This window comes from Choloepus didactylus, chromosome 20 (genome assembly GCF_015220235.1).
Source record: "Choloepus didactylus isolate mChoDid1 chromosome 20, mChoDid1.pri, whole genome shotgun sequence".
NCBI lineage: Eukaryota > Metazoa > Chordata > Mammalia > Pilosa > Megalonychidae > Choloepus > Choloepus didactylus.
In genome coordinates this window covers 32,415,188-32,439,631 of record NC_051326.1, presented here as the reverse complement: position 1 = coordinate 32,439,631, position 24,444 = coordinate 32,415,188, and the positions used below count along the sequence as shown (strand labels likewise).

Here is a 24,444-nt window from a genome sequence, read left to right as displayed (position 1 = left end):
GGTGATGACTCTGATTGGATAATTTCCATGGAGGTGTTACTCCACCCATTCAGGGTGCGTCTAAATTAAATCACTGGAGTCATATAAATGAGCTGACAAACAGAAGGAACTCAGTGCAGCTGAGAGCGACATTTTGAAGAGGAGCTACAGCCAAGAGGGACATTTTGAAGACCACACTGGAACTGAGAGAGGAGCTTCAGCTTACAGAGACATTTTGGAGATGGCCTTTGAAAGCAGACTTGTGCTCTGGAGAAGCTAAGAGAGGGCAAATGCCCCAAGAGCAACTAAAGAGTGACATTTTTGAGGAGCTGATGCCTAGAGAGGAACATCCTGGGAGAAAGCCGTTTTGAAACCAGAACTTGGAGCAGACGCCAGCCACGTGCCTTCCCAGCTAACAGAGGTTTTCTGGATGCCATTGGCCATCTTTCAGTGAAGGTACCCGATTGTTGATGCATTACCCTGGACATTTTATGGCCTTAAGACTATAACTGTGTAACCAAATAAGCCCCTTTTTATAAAAGCCAATCCATTTCTAGCGTTTTGCATTCCAGCAGCATTAGAAAACTAGAACAATTGGGTTAAATAAAATATGATAATAATATTGATCTCATCCATTTGCCTTTACTTTTTAAAATACACTAGCAGAAAATTAAAAATGATGTTTAAAATTACGTGGCTCATGTTATGTTCTTGTTGGACAGAACTGCCTTCTACCCTACCCTACTCATCCATACCAATTTCCTCCCGTGACTTTTCCCTACCTCACACCAACACTTCAGTGTCCCCAGACCACTGCTGTCCACCTTGTCACCTTCTCTCCCATGCCTCAGCTCTTGCCGATCTCTCAGCCTGGAATGCCTTTTGCCCATTTTGGCCTTTTAAAACCCTATCAATTGTGAAAGCCCAATTCAAATGCCTCCTCCCCCATGAAACCTTCTCCTCCTGTTCAAAGAAGTTTCTACTTACACTGAACTCATCACAGAACTATACTGCAGTTCTTGAAGCACACATTTGTCTCTGAAATTAGTCAATAAACTCTAATAGGTCAGGGACTATTTTGTTCATTCTTGGTTTCCCCTTGAGTTGGGATCAGCAGAAATTGTCTGTAAAGGGCCAGACAGTAAACAGTTTAGGCTTTGCAGGCCATTCATTCTCTGCTGCAGTTCCTCAACTCTCCATGGTAGCATGAAAATTCGCTATCTACAATACACTGATGCATGAACACAGCTGTGTTCCAATAAAACTTTATTTACAAAAACAGGCAGTGAGCCAGATTTGGCCTGCAAGATATAGTTTACCAACCTTTGCCCTGGAGATGTTAGAACAGTACCTTGCATTACAGCAAATGCTTAAGGACTCCATGATTCCTTATTTGAGAGATTTTTTTTATTTGAGAGGGAACAGCCTTTCTTACTGTGCTATAGATCTGGAAGAGTTTCAGGAAGAAACCCTGGGGCCTCTGTCACTGTCACTTCCATCCTAACAGGGCAATGAATCCATGGTAGCCCCAACTGACCAGAGCCCTCTGGGCCCATGGAGCTTTCAAGCGAGAAGCCCTGAGCAGAGTTGATTTTCTCTGAGGGGAGCAGGGAACATAGGCTGGTGGCTTGGCCTGGAGACTGGAGCTGGGGCACCAGAAAGGAGAAAACCCTCATTTCTTGATGTCCCAGCCTCCCCAGCCATCCCACTGTATTGTGCAGTCTCCCAGGGGTAAATGTAATTGGTGCCCTGTTCTCAGCTCTGGCTCTTGAGGGATTCATGTCCAGCCTCCCTCCTAGAATGTAGTGATGGAGAGTTTCCCCCACAGCACATTGTTTCTGTCTCTCCCCTGGCATCTCATTTCCTCCCTGCGTTATAGAGATAAGACATGTCTTTTCTCCCACACTAAATTGTAGGCTTCTTGAGGGCAAGAAGCATGCATGATCCAGCTCTGTATCCTCCATGACCTCTAACCTCACACCAAGTGGTTGTTAAATAATAGAACCAACCCTGGGCCAACTGACCATCATTGGCAGATGGTCACCCAAGAGAGGGGTGGACATCTGGATGCCGCTGACAAAGCTGGCATGAGTTCCATACTAACTCTGCTTCTTGGAGAGGTGGCCGGCAGTGGGGGAAGGATGCAGACAGCCAACAGACTCACAATATCTTGCTATGGTTTGGGTGATATGAAGGGCAAAAGGTTGATAATGATTTTTAGAGACACTTTCTCTTTAAAAAAGTGTCTAGAGACACTTTTTCTGACTGGCTGTGATTCCAAACTGACCGTGTTGTAAGCAACCAGAGACACTATGAATTTGTCCTCAAAAACCCAACAAGTTACCCCCTTTCTTAGCATCACCTTCATAAAACCCAACTAGACATCTTTCCCTCTTCCCTCTGCCCTACATCTCAAAGCACTGATTACAACTCTCTTTGGTGACTGAGAATGACCCCTTCCCTTAATCTGGATTGAATCAGCATTCAAAAATCAAGTAGAAATGTATTTAAAAGAATCATGGATCTGAGATGGACCACCTAACAGCAAGGGCAAGAGTAGATGGGGAAAAATACTATAAAAGGATGAATTTTAAAGAAATTTTTGATCAAATGATCATCAAGTTACCCTATATTGGACACCAGTATGTATTTAATGGACTCTGAGGAGCAAAAGGGGCCTCAGGTAAGATCTCTAACCTCAAGGAGCTAATGATCCGGCAGGAAGAGGAAGAGGATAAATGTCAAGAGGCAGTTAAAGTTCAAGAGCAAAACAGGAGTGAGCAGCATGTCTAACCTGGGAAGAGCAACTTCGCTGCAGATTCTAGAGTCCATGCAGACCCACAGAATGGAGCGTTTGATGGGAAGAAAGTCAGAGGGAGGAGAAATAGGAGTTTCTCTCTTTGAGGCTATCAAGAGAAACAAGGAGAAAGAACTCACATGTATTATTTCCTCTAATCCACCAGGACAGGAGGGCTATGATCCCTGTTACACAAATGAGGAAACCAAGGTGCAGAGAGGCTGAGGGACTTGTCCAGAGTCACAGTGGGTGAGGGGAGAAGCTGGGATTCAAGCCGGGTGGCCTGACTCTGGAGACAACAGGCTCCTAATCTTTATACTGCACACCTCCTGGTGGGTCTCTAGGGTCTTTCAGAATTCATGGCGGGAGGATCTATAGAGGAGTTCTATAAATGTTTGTTGAATGGAAGGAAATAGGAAATAAGAAAGGAAGGGAAAGAAAGGAAAGAAAAGGGAAGAGGGGAAGGGAAGGGTTAAGGGAGGAGTTGAGGGGAGGAGAGGAGAGGAATACAATGGAAGGAAAACTGGCTGAAAACCCCAATCTGCAAATGTAAGTTTATACACAGGAAGCGATCGTCATTCTCCTTTACCCTGGCCCCCTTCTCCTCTGGCACAGGACCACCCCACATTGCCACCCCCAACCCCTGTCCTGGAGGAGCTGACTGTCAAGAGAGCAGGCCCAACAACACAGGATATGACTCCCGGGGATGAACCTGGACCCGGCATCGTGGGATTGAGAACATCTTGACCAAAAGGGGGAAAAGGAATGAAACAAAATAAAGTTTCAGTGGCTGAGAGATTCCAAATAGAGTGAGAGGTCACTTTGGAGGGCATTCTTGTGTGATATACAGATATCCTTTTTTAGTTTTTAGGGTATTGGAATAGCTAGAAGGAAATATCTGAAACTATCAAACTCCAATCCAGTAGCCTTGATTCTTGAAGACAAGTGTATAGCAATGTAGATTACAAGGGGTGACAGTGTGACTGTGAAAACCTTGTGGATTGCACTCCTTTTATCCAGTGTATGGATGGATGAGTAGAAAAATGGGGACAAAAACTAAATGAAAAATAGCGTGGGATTGGGGGGGATGATTTGGGGGTTCTTTTTTACTTTTATTTTTTATTCTTATTCTGATTCTTTCTGGTGTAAGGAAAATGTTCAAAAATAGATTTGAGTGATGAATGCACAACTATATGATGGCACTATGAACAGTTGATTGTACACCATGGATGACTGTACGGTATGTGAATATATCTCAATAAAACTGAATTTTTTTTTAAATTCACATACCATCAGAATCAGTATAAAAAAATAAAAATAAGAAAAGAACACCCAAATCACTCCCTCCCCATCCCACCCTATTTTTCATTTGGGTTTTGTCCCCATTTTTGCTACTCATCCATCCATACACTGGATAAAGGGAGTGCGATCCACAGGGTTTTCACAATCACACTGTCACCCCTTGTAAGCTACATTGTTATACAATCATCTTCAAGAGTCAAGGCTACTGTGTAGGAGCTTGGTAGATTCAGGTATTTACTTCTAGCTATTCCGATATATTAAAACCTAAAAAGCGTTATCTATATGGTGTGTAAGAATGTCCACCAGAGTGACCTCTCGACTCCATTTGAAATCTCTCAGCCACTGCAACTATTTTGTCTCATTTTGCATCCCCCTTTTTGGTCAAGAAGATGTTCTCAATCCCACGATGCCAGGTCCAGATTCATCCTGGGGAGTCATATCCTGCGTTGCCAGGGAGATTTACACCCCTGGGAGTCAGGTCCCACGTAGTGGGGAGGGCAGTGAGAGCACCTGGAAAGGTGGCTTAGTTAGAGAGTGAGGCCACATCTGAGCAACAAAGAGGCACTCAGGGGGAGACTCTTAGGCACAATTATAAGCAGGTTTAACCTCTCCAAGCAATACAGAATAAAACTGAATTTTTAAAAAAAGAGAGAGACAGCAAGCCCAAGCCCAAGAGGATCACAGTGCTGGGGAGCTGTGTACATCCAGGAGCAGCCCCTCAATAGAGCCAAACACTCAGGGTAGCAGGGCTGGCAGCCCCAGTGTGGGGGGGGGGCAGTTTTCTAAGGACCCTAATGACAAGAAACGGTGAGCAGATAGAAATGTATGAACAGGAAGTTTTACTGTCTTCCTATTTGTTCTCAAGAGTCTTCATGCCTTCTAGAGGATAGACCTAAGCTTTATTCTTTTCGGATTAGAGGAAAAACATTCTAGGCATAGCAAAAAGTGAGGAGAAATTGCTCAAATGACAATTTTCAAATTCCTAACTCTATCCTTCCTCCATCTCTATTGATTTCTTTCCTTTGAGAGAGCAAGGCCTGTGTCAGGGCTTTCCATTGTCATTTTAGCTTTTCCTCCCTTTCCTCTTGAGCTTTCTCAGCCCCTTGAAGATGCCCTGTAATGGCTGCTCTGAGTAGAGAGAGTAAAGGCAAATTAATTATGGGGCTCTTTATTGCACATGCCCCTTGCAGTAAATCACATGGCTGAAAATGCCACACACCCTCGGTGGCTGTCCTTGTTTATGGCCTTGGATTTGTGGGGGTGGGGCGGGGGGTGGCTGTCTGCAAGGTGCAATGGAAGCTGACAACGGGCCTCTGAACTATCAGTGCTGGGCCTGCAGTGCTGGATGGAATAATGGCAGCGACACTTCAGAGAGGAGGGAGGAAAACCCATCAGAGGATGTGGGGACTCACAAATGAGCAGGGAGAAGCAGAATCCCGCTCCATAAGCCCTCTCACAGGATGAACTAGGGTTGGCAGAGGGAACTGTAGGAGGTTTATGTCCCTGTTTGGGATAAGGCCCAAGAACTTTCATAAGGTGATCCAAAGAAGAGAGATAATAATGAAAGAGATGACCCTCTGTCTCCAGGATGGACTGTGAGGTGCAGGGAAACATTTTGCATCAAAGTTCTGCACTGGCTTATAGAATGTCAGAGCTGAAAAAGACCTCAGGGACCCTCAATCCAATCACTGCAATTGGTGAAGAAACAGAGGCCCATTGAGGGACCTGCTCAAGGTCACACTGAGTCAGCAGTGCAGCCAGGCTTGGTGGCCCGGCCTCCCTTCCCAGAGCACCTTCACGGCACCTTGTGCAGAGTTTATGGCTGTGTGACTGTGCTTGTGAACAGATGGGTGTGTTTTGTCTTTTAGGGGAGGAGATTGGAATTGCTGTTTTTCATGTGTCATCACAGCCTTTCAAATTCAAAGAAATTGGAAGCTTTGAGAAGGATTTATCCCATTCCCTAAGAATCACCTAAAGTTTTCAAAGATGTCATGTTTATGTTAGAAGCCGCTATGTTAAAAGGAGCTGGAGGCAAAAGCTTTGAGCTCTGGACGGAAAGACGGATCAACTGGTGTGTGTGTGTGTGTGTGTGTGTGTGTGTGTGTGAAGGAGCATAGGGACCAAACCAATCCACTGGCAAAAAGAAGACATCCCTTTATCTTAATTCAGCTTAATTCAGCTTAAAAGTTATTAAGTTCTGACCTGAGTGTGAGGCAGGAAAATAGATTCAATAACTAAACATGATTACAACCAATTTCTGGTTGGAAGTGATCTCTGCTTCCAATTTTACTGCCTTGCCTGCAATTTTCATTCTCTCTTTAGCCTGCCCAACACTTGACCGAGACTGTTCTCACTTAGGTCAGCAGTAGGGCCCTAATTACCTGATTCGAGGATCAGTCTAGGATTTCCTGCCAGTGCTGGACTCTGTTGACCTTTCCCTCTTGGAAAACCAGTGCCTCTCCTTGAGAGGCTGCCTTGGAGGTTACTCTTATGTAAGCTTCAGCTAGATATGCCAAATGGCCACAGTATGATAAGCCCAAGTCAACAGTGGTTCCAAAAACCCTAAAAAATACCCAGATGAAAGCCCTAAATAATACCCAGAACCCTATCTGATACTCAATAAAGGTTTCACTCACTAAGTGTATTCTTCAGAAATTTAAATCCTCCAAAGAGCTCCTATGCCAGCTAAGTCCCCAAACTCAGGGACAATAGCCTCTTCAAGAACACCAACCAGTTGCATCCCCTTTTCCCAAGATGTCAACACTCCTTCTCAACACGAACAAGTTAGGGTGGTCACTGCCTAGACACTCCTGAACATCGGGAAAGTGATTAAACTAGAGGAAGGGGTAGCAACAGACAAGATGGAATTTAACAAAGGATTATGAATACTGAATCTCTATATAATTTTCTATTTCTTAGTTGCTAGGGTATTAGAATAGCTAGAAGGAAAGAATTGAAATGGTGGAACTGTAACCTATAGCATTCTTTGAAATTTGCTCTATAGCTACTTGTTAAATTGTAATTTGAAAGTTATTACCTCTTTGAACATACGTTATATTTCACAATGAGGAAATAGGTGAAACTAAGGCACTGTAACTCATAATATTTTTGGAAATTTCCTATATAAGTACTTGTTAAATCATACTTTGAAAGTTATTACCTTTTTTCATGTATGTTATATTTCACAATAAGGAAATAACTGAGACTGTGGCACTGTAACACATAACATTCTTTGAAATTTGCTCTCTAACTAGTTGTTAAATTGCACTTGAAAATTTATCATTTCTATGTATATATGTTATAGTCCACAATAAAAAATATGATAAACAATAAATGTAACACTACCCTCTCCTTGTTTTCCTCCTTCCTCTCTGACTGTTCCCACTCAGTCCCCTTATGGCATCTTTCCATCCCCTCATCCGCTGAATCGGATGTCCTCTCAGGCCCTCTTCTCTTCTCACTCAAACCCACTCATCCCCTTTTGCGATTCCATCAATCCATTAGAAAATGCTGATGACCCCTCACTGTGTATCTCTTGCTCAGCCCTCTTGCCTGAGCTCCCAACCTACAACGCCAGATGCCTCGGACATCTTCACTTGAGGCAACTCAAACTCAAGAGGTTCCAACCAGAACGAATCATCTTGCTCCTCAAACCTGTCACCTCCTGGATCCTCTAATGCAGTTGGTGGCACCACCACCTCTGACTTCTCCCACTTGCTCTCTCACCCGCCACACTCGGTTGCACAGTCCTATTGATTCCTCATTCTAAATAAACATTTCTTGATTTTGTCCTGTGCCAGAAGTTTGGTAAGCCCTACCCTCAGAAGTGGAAGTGGAGGATCAAAGTTTAATCCTTCTACAGCTTCTTCCAACCCCAGAAGAAAAGCAGCAGGCACCCCAATAAATGGCTTGGCTCTGTTATTCAGTTCCTGGGGTACCTCTCCAGGCTATGCCTCCTCTGCCTCCAAACTTCCTCCTCTTGTTGCTGACTCTGGTGATGACCTTCTTCTTTTTGGCCACTTCTTTCAAGACCCAATGGTTGTCATGAACTATTTCTTTAATTCCCGACCTGGCCATCTGTCCTGGATTCTCTCTTCGGTTTCAAATCCCAAGGGCAGGCTGGCTAGTCTGCTCGTCCTGGAGATCAAGCTTCGAGACACTATGGGTGCCTGGCTTCCATTAGCCATTTCAGTGCACATGCTTAATTTCAGAGCAGGGTCAAGACGGTCTGTCTTTGTAATTTCCCCCTGAACATTATTTTCATAATTCTCTGCTCATTAAAAACCCCTTAACTGAGAAGGGCTCGTTTAGAGGCAGCAGGGATCAGAGGGAAATTGGAGGATCTGTTATCTCCTCTTCTGCCAGTCTAGGGGCAGAAAAATCCAGAGGGGCAGAGAGGATGGTGGCAGCTGCTGAGGGGGAGAGAAGTGGGCTGTCCTGGGTCCACTGAAGAGAAGAAAGGAGCACCTGGGCTGTCCACACAGCCTGACAAGGATCCCTGGGTTGCACCACAGTAAGGATTCATTGTCAGCTCTTGTCACATGGCCAGGATGGAGTGGTCACCCCATGAGAAAGGGAAAGACCAAGAACAGCAGAGGCCTGAGTGCTAGAGAAAAACCTCCCAGTCCTCCCCATGGGTGCCTGGAACGTTATTCCACAGCCGTAGGGGTTGGCTCTTGGGTCATATGAGCCCCAATTCTGACTCCACAACAGCTTGACTACCTGGGGCTGGAAAGAATGTAGAATGTTTTTGGAACCCAGCTTGGAGTGAACAAGGGGCCTAGGTCAGCCCCTTAGCACTGGTCTGGGAGTTTGTGGCCGATGAAGGCAGGTCCAAGGTGGTCCCAAATTGCTCGGAACCTGGGAGGGCGCCAGGCAGAGTCCTGTGAGGCAGTGGACATCGTCATCCCTCACTCATTTCAGTGTCCTCTTCCCTGCTCCTGCCCTCAGGGGGCTCCAAGCTTAACCAGGCTCTGTCACTGTCAATCCCCCTTGAAATGCTCTTGTTCTGAACTTTCCCTGCTCTCTTGGGCCTATGTTTCAGGGAGCTCATTTGCTAAATGGCCCATGGGCCAGCATTGGTACTCCAGGGAATCAATGCTATATCCTCCGGAGCTGCAGAATCACTTTCTCAGCCTTCGACTGTGAGTCTGGGGAGAGAATTCCACCAAACACCAAGCCTCTGAGGAGGGAACCTTCTGGGTTTAAGGCCTTTACATTAACGGTTTAACACACTAAAAATACCAGTGATAAGGATTTTAGGCCAGGTATTAGAAAATAACTGTTACCATTTATTATCTATTGAGTGCCCCTGGGGCATTTTTAAATATCCAACTGGACACTTTACCTGTGTTATGTGATTTTATCCTCAGATCAATACTTTAAAGTAGATATGATTAACTCTCTTTTTAGATGAGGAAACTAAGGCTCAGCAAGGTAAAATGACTGGCTCAAGGCCACAGCTCAGAAGTGGCAGAGCTAGGATTCAAGGCCAGGCCCATTTGTCTCCAAAGCCCATGATCTACCCTAATCATGGTGGGTCAGTGCTTCTCACATCACTGCCAGGTCCACCTGTGCATCGGAGCTACTCATATTGAATGATCAGGTAACCAGGGAGGGACCCAAATTCCAAGGAGCTTCAGACTATAGATTTGAGTCCTGTAGCTTTGTGAGTAACAGGAATAGATCCAGGCTGCTGCATGCCTCCAGCCAGCCAGCCAGCCAGCCAATACTGCTTTTCATTCATTCAAAAAACACTGTCATCAACTGGAAGCCACTCTTTCTGGACCCCATGATACAGATCCAAATTCCCTGCATGTGATGTTAGATATTGTGGTGGTTTGAAGCTGTATGTACCCCAGAAAGGCACGTTCTTAAATTTAATCTACTGCTGTGTTTGTAAACTCATTGTAAGGGGGACCTTTTGGTGATGCTACTTCAGTTAAGACATGACCCACCCATTCAGGATGGGTTTTAATCCTCTTACTGGTATCCTTTATAAATGAAATGAATATAGACAGAGAGAAGAAAGCCATGAAGCAAGAAGCAGAAAACAACAAAACCCAGACAAGGGAGAAGCTAGCAGATGCTACCATGTGGCAGAGGAGTAAAGGATCACTGGCAGCCAGTCTTTGGAAGAAAGCATCGCCTTGATGATGCCTTGATTTGGACATTTTTCTCAGCCTCAAAACTGTAAGCGAATAAATTCCCATGGTTAAGCCAACCTATTTCATGTCATCTGCTTTCAGCAGCCTAGCAAACAAAAACAGGTACCCAGCAAGCCTGGAAGTTACTCCATCCACTATGTTGACCTTGCTGTGAAGAAACTATTATAGAAACAGGAATATTGGGCATATCCTTTGGCTCTGTGCCGTTGAGAGTTCACACCCTCCAGGGAGCAGTCAGCTCACATGAGCACCAGGTCTCCCATGGTAAGGCTCTACCTAACTTTCTTTCTTGCCCTTACCTCTGCCACCCTCCTGCAGTTGCTCGTGTTTCACTGACCGGCTCAGAAAGCTTTGGCCACAGTATCCCTTGGGCTAAGGTGGAAGTGGAGAGGTCAGCTCCACTCTCCCTTTCAGGGGAACTGAAGAGCCACAGGGGGCTGCATGGCCCATTTGTCAAGGGTTTCCATTTATCTTTTGAGGGTGAGTGGTGGCGAGCAAAGGACCGGTACCTCTCTCAGGGTGGAGGGGAAGGAGGTTTCCTGCAAGTGGAACTGGGGCACGCACTGCAGGGTGATGGTGAGGATCACGCCCAGGCAGCCCAGGTGCACCCGCGCGGCCTGGAACAACTCGGCATTGCTGGACTCGGAGCACTCAAGGATGGTGCCGTCAGCCGTCAGCAGGGTCAGCGCCGCCACCTGGCAACGGGGTAAAGCCACACTTGAGAACCCCCAGCGGGCACTTCCTGTAGACTTCTGGTGAGGCCCTCACTTCTTTGTCACCACTTCCCTGTTTATCCTTTAAAGTGAGGCCAGGTGTCACCTATTCCCAGAAGGGCACCTGTCACCTGGCCACGGGGGACTTTTCTCAGCCTGGTCTACAGTAACAGCCTCAGGGGGTGTCAGTCTCATGGGGAAGGAGAAAGGGGATATGGGGAAAGGGAGGCTCTGTCTGGGTGGGCATCAACCCTCAGCAGAGGGATAGACCCATCTATTTCCCATCTATTTCTGGTTCTGTGGGCCTCACCGTCAGGATGTAGCAAGCCTCTCCACCTGCCGCCCAGAGGCTCAGACATGAGTTGACTGCAGAGCTGGGAGTTCCTGGGAGAAGTTGCCTCACAAAGGCAAAGTGAGGACATGTGTGCATCTGAGGTTGGGCCAGCCCCCATCCCACCACGCAGCCCAGGAGCCAGGGACCCCCTGCAGTCCCTTCTGACACCCACCCGCCTCAGGAACCGGTTTCTCCCACTCAGCCACGCCCCACCCCAGTAGGACACTCAACTGGAAACTGATGATTAACTTCAGTGTCTTTCTCCTTGGCTCCCATTTCCAGAGGAAACTGCTTTCACTGCCTGTTTAAGGACTTCTCCACACTCTATTACCTGCTAATTTGGATGGAAATTGCTTTTGACATGTGTAGTTGGCGGTTTGGGGCTCGGGGTGAGAGAACAGAGAAGGCTGAACTAATTCTGATTAAGGATGACCAAGACCAGAGAGGAGAAACTGGCAGAAATGGGGCACCATAGCCATCTGTGGGAGTGAGGACATCAGAATAATTTTTACAAAAATTAGATTTCATCTGAGACCCAGAGCAGGGAATGGGAGCTAACCAGTGAGGCACTGGAGCAGGGTCCAGGAACTAATGAAGGATGGGCCCAGGGTTTTCCAGCCATGTGACCTTGGGCATTTAACCTCTCTGTGTCCTCGTCTGTAAAACGGGATAAGAACTACCTCAGAGGGTTGTGTGAGGAGCCAATGAGGGGACAGGTAGTGAGCCTGGCTAACTGCCTGGTGTATAACAGATATTAAAAATGTCAACTCCTTGCTCTCTGCCATTGGTGTAATGTGCAAAATAAAACAATGTGGTGGTTCTCCTACTGGTTTTCAGGGCAGACCTGCTCGGCTGTGCTTCCCAAGAGAGGTGGTCAGTAATCCTCTATGCATTTTGATTTGTGGCCACTCAGAATTATTTTCATGCTCTGTTGATCATTTTGTAGAAACTGAGGCAACCAGCTTGACAGAAATCTTGGAAAGTAGCCTAGGACTATGAACAAATCTGGGGATGCAGCTATTGTGTTGTCCTTTGCCCCCAGCCACCGCTGGGCTCTCTCAGGCAGCGAAGCCAGGACTGGGGAGTAATGACAATATCCTTCAGGGACTGCAGGTGCCTGGGAATCAGGTTTTACAAATTATATTTAGACTTGGCTGCAAGTCTGCTTCCTAAGAGAGGGCTCTAAACTAATTAACTGGAGGATAAGTAGTCTTTTATCCTCCCTGGATCACTCCACCCCTCAGGGTGGTCCTCTCTTGCCTGGTGATTCCTTGAGGCTTTTACAGTAGAAAGAAGGACAAGGAGCAACCAGAGTGTGTGTACAATGCTGATGAGAAAGGAAATTGAGATTTTGAGTAGGAACTGTGAATTAGGTTTCCCTTCATGGCGTTCAAGAAATACAAATAAAAACCAAAATGAATCCTGCTGAAATGACTTTGGGGGCTTATCTAGGTGTTTTATTCTGATCTCAGTGTCACTTTGAGACTGGACCACATGGAGCCCCTTCCCGAACCATGTTTCCTTGGGTGTCTGTCTTCATCAGAGCAGCTGCAGAAGGCAGCCATGCACTTGTATGGTTAAATGGAAGGAAAGTTTAGGGGTCAATGTGGTCCAGTGCCAACAATGCTGAAACTTCTACAGCACAGGATGGGAATTCTGGAAAAGGCCTCAGAGGTCCTCTCCTTGTTCCACTAGCGACACCAATCACTAACACACATTGAACACTAACTCTTCTAAGCACCTCATATGTATCACTATCACAATCATGCCCATTTACCAGGTGAGGAAACCGAGGTAGCTGGATTTGCCCCAGGTCACAAAAACAATGGTGGTGGAGCCAGGATTCAAAACTCCAGGCCCAGTGGTTAGCCGGGATGCTCCAGTGGCCAGCTCAGGGTGTCTTACTCATTCCTGAAAGGCGAGCAGCTGCCTCTGCCTCCACGTTGCAGCCACCTGCTCTGTAGGGGCGTAACCTGGCCTGTTAGGAAGCCCCTCCTAGTACTGAGAGTTGAAGGAATTTGCCCTCCAAAGAGTGGCATCCTGACACAGGAATCCTTTGAGCTGTCATCTAGTCAGCCCTACTCTGGATGAAGTCTATCACATTTACTCTTTGTGAGTTGAGGATTATTCTTCCCATTTTACAGATGAAAACAGGATGCTCAGAAAACTTATCCAAATTCACATGCTCAATGAGTGGTGAAGCCAGATTTTGAACCCAGGTCTGAGTCTAAAACCTGTTAACCAGTTCACCAAACTGGATTCTCGGGAAGTTTAATAAATGCTTTTCGATAAAGCAAAGGTGCCAATCCAGATCCACATGAGGTGTTCTGGGTTGTGGCCTGGTCCCCCACTTGCTAACCTGGGCCCTGGAGAGATCCTGCCCCTGCCCAGTTCCCACTTTGGACCTTCCAGCTGGGGATGGTACCCTTGTCCATGCAATGGCTGTGAGGCTCATGGGAGGCAGGGGAAGGAATGCATTGGGCAACTGTCAAAACCCCTGTCCGTCCCACACGTGAGGGGTCCTTAGTCACTTGTCTCTACGGGGCATGAATGAGGTTTGGAGAGGGAAATGGATTTCCTGGAGGGCACCTGCTGAGTGGGGTGGGTTTGAGGCCCACAGGGAGCTAAGCCAATGGTGCCCTGATTTCCTAGGAGCCCATGTGAAGAGAAACTCCTTTGAACCCTCCGCTCTCCCCCACTGGACTCACCTGAGTGGCCAGGATGCCGTGCCGGATCCCCGTGTTGTGTGTTCCTGACCCAATGACACCAGCTGCAGTCACGTCCGACACAGCTCCCAGGCTGCACTCAGCAGGGACGGGGGGAGAGGGACACAAGAGGCCGGTTAGGGTTCCCTGGGACAACAGACACACCTGGGTGGAGGTGTGAGGCCCCTCAGGGCAGAAGAGCTTATTTGTCTCCTGCCTGGGGTCTTGTCCCAAGTCCACCATGACTTAGCTTACATGGCTTGGCAGGCCCTTCTCTCTGAGCCTCTGTTTGCTCACCTCACTGGTCTGTCAGATGAGCTGAAGGGCAGAGTTCAGCTCCGGGTGGAGGCCTGCCTGCCCAGCTATGGGGTCTCAGCAGCCTAAAACATCCCTTTCCTCCGTCCTTCACCCACCAACATCTTCTCCACCAACCAAAGGCGAAAATGTTCCTGCTAAGACTCTATACTCGGTCCATCAAGCCCTACAAAGTCTTTGTGCACAAATAGACACCCCAGGAAGGTGTGAAGAGGTGAGACCCCCCTTGGCAGTGAGGATGCCGCGTCACCTCTGCTGCTCAGAAACCTTCCATGGTGCCTCAGCGTCTCTAGCATAAAGCCACAACCCTCAGCCAGGTGTTCATGCCTGAGAATGATTAAGAGGAGGATCCTGTCTGCACAAGGGGACTAGAACCCTACAGGGGTACAGTACCCCTCCAGAGGTGTGAGCTGCAGAGACAGGCCAAGAAAGACATGCACGGATCCCAGGGTCCAGGAGGAATTCTAAAACTCTTCCTTCTCAGAAGCTCTCTCTGAGATGTCCTGGTCCTTGGGGAAATAATGAGAAAGAAATGAACACTGAAAGTCCACTGGGCACCAAAGTGGTTGGAGCTTTACATGCCAGAGGCCGTGATACCCTGAGAGGGTGATTTATCAACCTTAGTTTGCACGTGAGAAATGGGCTCAGCCAGTGAAGTCATGTGCCCACGGTCCCACAGAGAGAAAATGGGAGGCCTTCAGTGCAGACCCAGGGCCCTGCAGAGCCCCTGAGGTGGGTGGGCCCTGGCTCCCAAAGAAACACAGGCTGGAGGGCACCAGAGGCTCTGCGTAGCCTATTGACTTAGTAATTTGATAATGTTTAGAAAATCTGGCCTCATAACCTTCCCAGGGAGAGCACCGTGGGAGACAATGAGCCGGGAAGGGCATGGAGAGGATGAAGGAAACATAGCCTTTCCCAGCCTTCCCTTACCCACCCCCTCACTTCGTGTCCATCCTTGTCTATATTCACACTGGTTGGATTAGTTGGCTGTCTTGTCCCTTGTGAAAATACCAGAAAGTTAAAAGAGGATCAGAAATATTCTGCCCTAGGGAAACAGTCCAGCCTGTGGCAAGGCATTTGCTTGAAGATGTTCATCACAGCATTATATACAAGAGTGAAAAGCTGAAAACAGTCAAAGGGCCAGCAAAGGGGAATGGTTAATGAAATTGTAAGGTATCTTCTCTTCTCCATGAAGTCTATGAAGAGGAACTTGGAAAAATGTTTATGACCATTTTAAAAGAAATAAGCTGAATAAAGGAAAGGCCCTTGGGGGATGAGATGACAGAGCGCAGAGAGCCCTCAGCCTGCGGCCTGCTCCTCCCCTACAACCCTCCTGTCACAGACACTACTTAAGGAGAGTCCTGTAGCATCCTAGGAGCCTCTGGAAAGGCAGATGGGCCGGTGTAGTTGGCCACTAGAGGAGGACAGAGCCTCTGGGGAGGAGAGAGGCACATGGTGAACAGGGCACAGAGATGCTTCAGGGCTCATAATTAATAAGCACATGTTGCCACGTGCTCTCATCGGTCACAGACTCTGTCCCACTCTCTGCTTCCAGGCCCCTGCCCACCCTGCCGTGCTTCATGCTCTTGGCCTTTGTTCATGCTGTTCCCTCTGCCTGAAATCCCTTCCAGCCTCTCTTTTGTCTGTTTAATAACTGATCATCTTTAAGGATCCAACTCAAGGTTTCCCTCCTGCAGGGAGCCTGCCCTGGTTCCCCTCCACCCACACATGCCTTGCTTGCCAAGGCTGGAACTGGGGCCCTGTTGGGGCCTGTGGTGCCCCGAGCTCATGGCTCACATTGAACCTCTTGCACTGCATTACGCTTGCTGATTTCTGTGTCCATTTGCCCCGCTTGCTGGGAGCTCCTTGCAGGGAGGGCCTGGGTTTTGTTCACCTTGGTCTCGCCAGGGCCTGAACACAGCCTGCACATGGTGGATACCCTGCAAGGGTTTGAGTTGTCACAACCACTTGAGGAAGCAGGAACAGAATGATCACCAGAGTGAAAAGACAGAGCGATGCCTGAGTAACTGCGATGAGAAAGCTGCGGAGATCAGCGCCCATGCCTGAAGACCTCCACAGGCTTTTAGGGTGCAACTTCCAGCTATGAAGCGATGGCTACACCAATGCCCAAAACACCTCTGTCACCTATTCTAATGGTTGAAGCCCCACAATTAGAGATTCACTCCTTTGGTTTGATTTGACTCCTGTTTCAACGGAAATCCCCTGATATTAAACCTAATTGATCACTGATACCATGTTTGGATGGAGGTGCAGGGGAAACTGCAGGTTGTATGCCAGAAGCCCCGTGGCTCAAACATCAGGCTCCCCTAGTCTCTGAGTGTGCATTTTGCACATTCTGTATTCAGATCTCTAGAGTTGTTTGCTACAAATTTTAAGCAAAACTTAACCCAGTTGTTTCTACCGCTGAATCAGTCGGTTATTTGATGTTCAGCTCATCAGTGGCCTGTTTCTTTCTATTCTCACACAATAGCCCCCTGAACCTGGAGGCTGGGGAAGAACGGGGGCCCAGAGAAAGGGGGTCTGCCCTGGGAAGAGCTCCTCCCCGTTCCCGTCAGATCCCTGTGTGGCCCACCCAGGTATGGGGGAGGGGCTCTTACTTGGAAAGCGCCAGGCCGTGCTTTTCCAGCACTGGGTGCAGGTCGGCCAGGAGGACACCAGCCTCCACGGTCACCTGCTTCTTCTCCTTGTCCACCTGCAAGAGACCAGCAGCGGCTGGAGGAGCCCGGCCACCAACTCCCCACCTCCACCCTACAGCCAGGCCCCAGGTGATTTTGAGTGTGTCTGTCCCAGCTCAAGCACCCCACACAGCAGGCATCCACAGGGGCTTTGGGCAGAGCTCCAGAATGCCCAAGTCTTGAAATTATTCTGTGTAACCCCTTATTTTCCCACATGCAGGAACTGAGGCAGAGGGAGGAAAGCCCACCCAGTAGAGCTTGGACTAGAATTCAGGTCTCCTAACTGCCAGACCTGTGTTCTTCCCCTCCTCTTCCACCCCCACCATCCCAACCTTCTGCAGACTCGGAAGATGGGATTCCTTTGTGTAGTCCTGCAGTGTCACCAACCAATGAGGGCCCTACGGGGTCTTGACTTTGCTAGACAGTGTCCAAATTCTCCAGTTGTTAGTCTCGCCCTGGGAAGACTTCAGTAACGACTAAGAACTGGGAGGGGAAGGGAGGGGAACATCTCTTTGGTGCCTGCCATGTGCAAGCAGGGTGCCGCCTCGTGAGATCCCCGTGGGAGCCCTGGGAGATGGGAACTGTCACTCCATTTTACAGGGAGGAGACTGAGATTCAGGGACTTTGTCCCTTGTCCAAGGTCACACAAACATCCGCAGCAGAACTGAGATGAGAATCCATATCCATCTAATTTCAAAGCACAAACTCATTTGCTTGACCTGGAACACAGATCTCAGTAAAATCAATTGCTGGAGCCCAGTCCTCACTAATGAGTCATCAGAGTTAATTAGCGCCATGACTGATGTCTTGACCAGAATGTTTCCTAAGAGGTAGAGACCATCAGCCTGAGCAGATAAGGAAATACTGCAGAGAAACCCAGGACCTGAGCTAGCAGGGCTGGGTGGAAGGAAGGTTGTCCCTCAAAAGTTACAGCACAGGGGGACTGGCCGCGCAGGTCAGAATAGGAGTCCTCAGGTGCAGCCCACTGGTGGGCCCCCGGCCCCTCTCAGGCACCTGGCTGGCTCTCATCAGGTTGTCAGTTGAATTGCATGGGCATATCCCAGCATGGGGCTTGGCCTCTGAGTCCTGGGCCCATGCCCAGCTCTGCTATTGATCAGCTGTGTGACCCTAGGCAAGCCACTCCCCCTCTCTGGGCTTCAGTTTCTCCACCTGCAAAAGTAGCTAAGTGTCACTTTGGGGCCTTCTGTATTCATTATTGTGAATTTATGTTTCAGGGCCCTGGCTAGATGCTCCACTTCTGGAGAAGTGGAGAGGGAGGTCCTTGGCAGGAGAGGGGGCTGCATATCCTTTCAGTGGCTGCAAAGGGGAGCATAGACCCGGCCTGAGGCCTGAGCTAGCCCAGGGAGGGTTCAGGAGAGGGTGCTTAAGGATGGGCCAGGAAGCAGGGTGGCAGTTTAGGGAGTCAGGGGCAGGGAAAGATCAGGACTGCATGGAGAGATTGAGGGGCTCCCAGCTGGGGTCTGGGATGGAGCCTTGGATGGAGGCAGAGGCTGCCCGGCTAGGGGGCAGGCAGGGGTGGGGAGCGCAGGGTTGTGCACACCTGGAGGACGTGGTTCATCTTGCCCATGTGGATCATGAAGCCATCGGTACAGGCGATGTCTGAGGGAGAGTGGCCACCGCCTACCACCTTCACCCGCTTGTTCTGCTGCCTGGCGAGGGTCAGCACCTGCCGGGGCAATGCACGGCTCAGGCCTTTCTCTGTGAGGTGGCCAGAGGGGGCAGTGTCTGTCCTGCCCTGCATAGGGGCAGATGGCCCAGGCTAAGCACCCCCAGGCCTCCAAGACTCTGCCTGGCTCCAGGCTGCCATGCAGGTCACTCCAGGAGACAGAGGTAGAGAGAACAGCCAGGAAGTGAGACCAGATGGAGAACCAAAGAACTTGCCTAAAGTGGGGTTCGGGTCTGCTCTCCACTCTGCAGCTTGAGGCTTTTCTACAACAAACCTGATCACATTCTCCTCCAGCATGAAGCCTTTCAAGGATAAGGTTGGGGCTCCTTATCTATGCCCACAAGTGCTCCAGGCTGCCTCCCACGCTAGAATGAAGGTCAGGGCAAGGACAATGCCTTAGATTGACTTTACCCTCAGTGCCTAACCCACGCCTGGCAAAAGCAGGCGGTATCTGATGATTGTTGAATGAATAAACAAACGAATGATGTAACCTAAATGAACCCGTTCACTTTTATGGGCATGTCCCTTTTTAAACACCCTCATTAGAGTTTCTCATGGCTGTTCCACTGAATGCTAGTCTTAAAATTTATACACAAATGGTTCTGTGGTCGAGCAAGATTGGGAAAAGCATTTGTCTTCATCCTTCCTTTCCCCATTTACCATGGGTGTTTGCAGATTTAAGGCTACAAGACTCTACAATAAAGAAAACCTGCTTAACTTTGTTCAACCCCATCTTCCTCAGACTCCCCTGACCACATAACCTAGTTTCATTTTCTTGTGACCCTACTAGCGCTCCACAGAAGCATAGGCCTGCAGTACTGCATCGTCTCAGTAATTCACAGCTTAGCAGCTGCCTTCACAGGCCACTATTATAACACACCTCTAAATCCATCCCTCTAACTCAGAATGAAGCCAGATGTCTCAGCATTCAAGCCCTTGTCACCTAAAGTCACTTTGCCATCAGGCCTCTCTCTCCTGCTTCCCTCCCACCCATCCTCCAGCAGCCATGGGGCATGACTGTCCATCCTCCAGGCATTTGGCTCTTCTTCCTCACAGGTGCTTCTCTTTCACTCTTTCCCTCACTCAGAATGCCCTTCCCCATGTCCCCATTCAACTCCTACTCATCCTCCAGGGCCCAGCTCAATGATCGCTTTTTGTTTATGTGGGTTTTTCTGCAGGAGGAGTCAGGGGCTTTGAATTCAGACTATCCCTGGTTGGAATCCTGACTCCGACACTTATCAATATGGGGAAACTATACCTCTTTGGGCATCAGTGTCCCCATCTGTCAAATGCAGCTGGCAATCACCACCTCACCCAAGTGCATGGTGGGAGGGCTTGTGAGGACTGATGAGACAACAGATAGGAAGCACAGGTGCAGAGTGGATTGATTACCTCATGGTGACTGCCCTCCACACATTTACACACATGTATACACACTTTTTCACACTCATACACACTCAAATGAATTTTTCCATCATCTGCATCCTGTCTTAGGTATAAGTCTACAAGCTCTTTAAGTGCAGAGACTGGGACTTGTTTATTTGTTCATTCATTCATTCATTCACAAATATTTTTGAAGTGCTTCCTGTGTGCCAGCCAGAGAGCTGGGTGCTGAGGATGCAATAGAGAAAAAGACAAGCATGGTCTTACATCCTGATGAGGGAGAGAGCAAAAAATATAAAAATATTCAAATCAACAAAATAGTTCCAAGTTATGAGTATGTGATGAAGAAAATAAACAAAGACATGAGATACAGAAAAATTGGGACCTACTTTACATAAGTTGGTCTGGGAAATCCTCTAAGGAGGTGAAGTTTATGAGACCTAAAGGATGGAAAGGAAACTCATCATGTGGAAAGTGAAGGGTCAAGCATTCCAGGCAGAGGGAACTGCAGGTGCAAAGGCCCTGGGGTAGAGAGAGCTTGGCTTGTTTGGTGAACTGAAAGAAGATCCATGGGCTGGAGGGTAGTAAGCAGGGAGAGCGAGACCTCACGGAGGCCAGAGAGGGAGCTCCAGATGATGCCCAGCCTTGTGAGTCAGAGGAGTTGGAGTTTCATTCCAGAAACGATGGAGAACCTCTAAAGGATTTAAGCAGGGAAGCAACCCAGTCCAACTCAACATTTTAAAATCACTTTTGCCAATTGTAGAAAATGCATTAGAGGGAGGCAAGAACAGAAGCAGGGAGAACAGGGTGGAAACTGTCACAGGTCACACAGATGAAGTAAAGTATGGTGGCCTGGGATCAGATGGTGGCTGGAGAGAAGGAGACGGATTCTAGAAACATTACTTAGGGAGAATTTGCTGGTATGACAATATGAGGATAAGGGAAAAGGAGGGACCGCTAACCACTTCCTGGCTTCTAGCTTGAGGAAATGGGTGGCTTGTACAGAGATGGGGAAAACTGGCTAAGAACAGGTTAAAGTAAAAAATAGAAATAAGAAACTTAGTTCGGGACAAATAAGTTTCTGATGTCTTGTATGGCAATGAGGGAAGTCACCCATGAGCCTAGAGCTCAGAGAAGAGCCCTGGGTTGTAGATGAAATTCAGTCATTGGCAAAACGCTGGCCTGATTTGAGGCTTGAACAGTGTCAGTCCCCAGAAAAAGAGTCTAACATATAGAAGGAATGTTTGATCCACGGGCCCTGCTACTTATCTCATAAATACCAGGTGTGCCATAATCTAAGGGTTGAAGACTGTTTTAGGAATCCCAGTCACAGTGGCACCTAGACTCCAGGGGGCAGACAAAGCAAGATCAGATATCCCCATAAAGATGAATGACCACAAACAGGCCAAAAGGCCTGCTTCCTCCACATAGATAATATAGTGCACATCAAAGAAGAGTACTGTGTTAAAACCCTAGTAACCAGTCAGCAGAAACTGATAAGCACTCACCCAATCGAGGCCCAGAACACACTTAGCAGGACCTTCCCCCCCAATACCCAACGTGGGTTTTTCCTTTTAAAAATGCTGCTCTCAGATAGAGGGCCGGAGCCAGTTTTCCTTTCTTGCTTTTCTGATGGCTCCCACCTGCTTTCTTCTGCTTTCTTCCTCTAATAAACCTTAAATTCTCTACTTAAACCATGACTCGCTGCATTTGTGTGGATTCTTGAACGGCTCTGGACCTAACACACAGTAAGTTAAAAAGCGTCTGCTGAGCAGCAGGGACGGAGGGCAAGAGGAGGCAGGAGCCATGGACTTGCCAGACTTCATTGAGCTGTCTCCTGGCAGGCAGTTCTGTCCGTGTATGTGATGGGGGTGGAGTGTGGTGGGGTGCGGAGAAGTCCCCGCTCTGAGCCGCCTCTCCTGGGCCAGGGCTGTGTTCTGTGAGGACCGGGTGGAGCTGCAGGGCCTGGGGCTGGGCCGTCCTGGTGCTGTGCTGAGGTGGACACTCACCTCTCTGATCTCCTCCACTGACGTGGGCTGATAGTACATCTCTGGGCAGCAGCCATAGGTCTTTGCCCAGTTTTGGAACTTGACCCCTTTGTGCCCGTGCACCTATGCCAGGAAAAAAAAGTCAGGTCTTGCAGAGAAGCAACTGCAGGCTGCCTGACTCCCACTCCACTGTCTTATCACTCCCCCTGCCCCACTCCCACTGTCCTCCCCACCATTGTACAGATGGGAGGCTGAGGCCACACCTCTGAGCCCCAGGGGCCTTCTCTGTCCTCTTACCTCTCAGGGGCACTGGGAAGAATAAACTTGCTTTGAAGTGCTAAAGCCATGTGGCTTGCGTGTGTGGGGTGGGTGGGTGGGTGCGTGGCTTCCTGTTATTATCCCCCTCTGACCTCTCACAGTCAGATGGGCGTATCACGCAGTGGGCTGCCTGCTCTCAGGTGAAGGGGGATAGATCAGGTCAGCCGTGGAGCCCAGAGAAAGCAGGACTTGGAACTCCTGCTCCCCAGTTCAGGGCACCTGGCAGAGGACCAGGTAAAGGTGTGCACCCACTGAGTAGGGCCATCAAGGAAGGGGCTGCACAGCAGCCCAAGAAGGACTTTGGACTGGTCTTCTCCTTGCCCACAAGGCTCGGCCGGCAGGGAAGGGCATGTCCGGGGACGGCGGGGGTCAGAAGGTGCCCACAGCAGCCTTTCTGGCCTGGAGCCACGGGACGGAGCCCTTGGGGACAGGAGAAGGCTCACATTTGTGGGTCACCCCCTGCGTGACAGACGCTGTACTGCGACCCTCCAGGCATCTCATCTCATTTAAACCTTACAGTAACACCATGAAATACCTGATACTACTCCCATTTTCAGGGGCAGAAACAGTGATTCTTGCAAAGTGAAGTAACCTCCCCAGGCTCACACAGCAACCAAGTGAAGGCGCTGGAGACCCCCCAGGCCTTCCTCTCCCACGCCCCTGCCAACACCCCAAGCTTCTTCAGAGCCGCAAGACCAATTCAAGAGGGTCCCCCTGGCCTCCCCCATGGCCCAGATGTAACCTAATTCTGGGGCTCCCTGCTCGTAGGCCCGGCCTGGAGGCAGCCCTGCCGGGCGGACCAGCAGCACCTCATGCCCCTACCATGGCTCCGGCGGGTCAGTGGCCTTGGCCGATCTGGCTCCCTCCAGGGACAGGACACAGGGAAGTGGGGTTCAGAGGCGTGGCCGGGAGCTCAAGCAGGCAGCACTGCACCCTCAGCTCTGGGCTCTCCTAGGGCTGACTCTGCAGCTGCCCCATGCAGAGGGGCTTTAGAGAGGAGCAGAGATGGGTAAACAGTGTTGCAACAGACTCCACCTACAGACTCCGCCCCAGGCGGGATTAAGTCTGTCCATGCAAACAGCAGCTCAGGCCTGCCTCCTGCCCCAGCCACCACTGGGGCAGGAAGGTGGAAGGGTAGCATTTAAAGCATGGCTGCTCTCTTCCTGGAAGCTGCTGAGCTCCGACTCCAGTCCTAGGGATTTGAGGACCAAAGGACCCCCAGCCTCAAAACTGGATCCCCTTGGAGCTTGTTTGAAATCATAGAAGGGGGACTGCAGGGGTCTTAATGTAGGGGGCTTGGGAGGAGGGCCCGCGCAGCATGCACGTGCAGCTGGAGTCGCTGGGTCCTTTCGTGTGCATGGGTTAGTTCACTCATCGGACCCGGCAGATGAATAAACCGCAGCCAAGTCACTCACCACTGCTGGGGACAGAACAGGACACAGGTAGCTGAAGCACAGGGGACAAGTGACACAGCCCAGGCAATGTCTTCTAGTAGAGAGCTTCCCCTCCCCAGATCCAGATGGTGAGGGAAAGAGTCAGCTTTGGGGCACACGTTACTAATCCGTGCTTTGCCGATTAACCTCTGTGAACCTCAGTTTCCTCCTCAGTAGAATGGGGGCAATTTAGCCTAATTTCCTAGGTCGACATAAAGATTTTAATAGAGGCACAAGAAGCACTGAATCAGGGACACAATTGGTGCTTGAAAAGGTAGCAAGCTCTTGCCGCTGCCCCCCAGCTATGAGCTATGAGCTACAAGCTTGCTGGAGGGAGGACCCTTGGGAAACGGTTGTCTGTATCCCCATCCCTCAGCTCAGGGCCTGGCACAGAGCCAGGGCCCGGTGCACTATTGTGCAATGAGCAAAGTAATAAGTCACTGAGCATCCTGTTTTATCAGGTCTTCCCGAGCCAAGAGCTGGTTGCTGGTGGGAAGCCCGAGCAATAGCTCTGGAGTCTTTTGGGAGGGGACGAGGCTGGGGTGGAGGCCTGGAGCTGGGAGCCAGAGGCGCACGTGAGAAGTCCTGGAATGGGGAGTCAGTCACACTCGTGTGCCCCAAAACAGT

At 49.2% G+C, this 24,444-nt stretch overlaps 1 protein-coding gene across 3 annotated transcripts in view; it reads right to left on the bottom strand.

Moving 5' to 3' along the window:
* Nucleotides 1–23,381, bottom strand: part of LOC119516830 (L-gulonolactone oxidase) — a 42,660-nt gene extending 19,279 nt beyond the window's left edge. For 2 of the 3 annotated variants that reach the window (XM_037813304.1, XM_037813306.1), the window contains exons 1-6: nucleotides 23,207–23,381; nucleotides 22,088–22,189; nucleotides 18,570–18,695; nucleotides 16,931–17,025; nucleotides 14,001–14,091; nucleotides 10,755–10,940 (exon numbers count right to left, since the gene is read on the bottom strand). In XM_037813304.1, coding sequence (XP_037669232.1) covers nucleotides 10,755–10,940; nucleotides 14,001–14,091; nucleotides 16,931–17,025; nucleotides 18,570–18,695; nucleotides 22,088–22,189; nucleotides 23,207–23,209 — 603 coding nt within the window. In that variant the 5' untranslated portion in view covers nucleotides 23,210–23,381. The remainder of the gene's footprint in view (nucleotides 1–10,754; nucleotides 10,941–14,000; nucleotides 14,092–16,930; nucleotides 17,026–18,569; nucleotides 18,696–22,087; nucleotides 22,190–23,206) is intronic. The other variant, XM_037813307.1, reaches the window with a different exon arrangement.
* Between the last annotated feature and the right edge of the window lie 1,063 nt (nucleotides 23,382–24,444).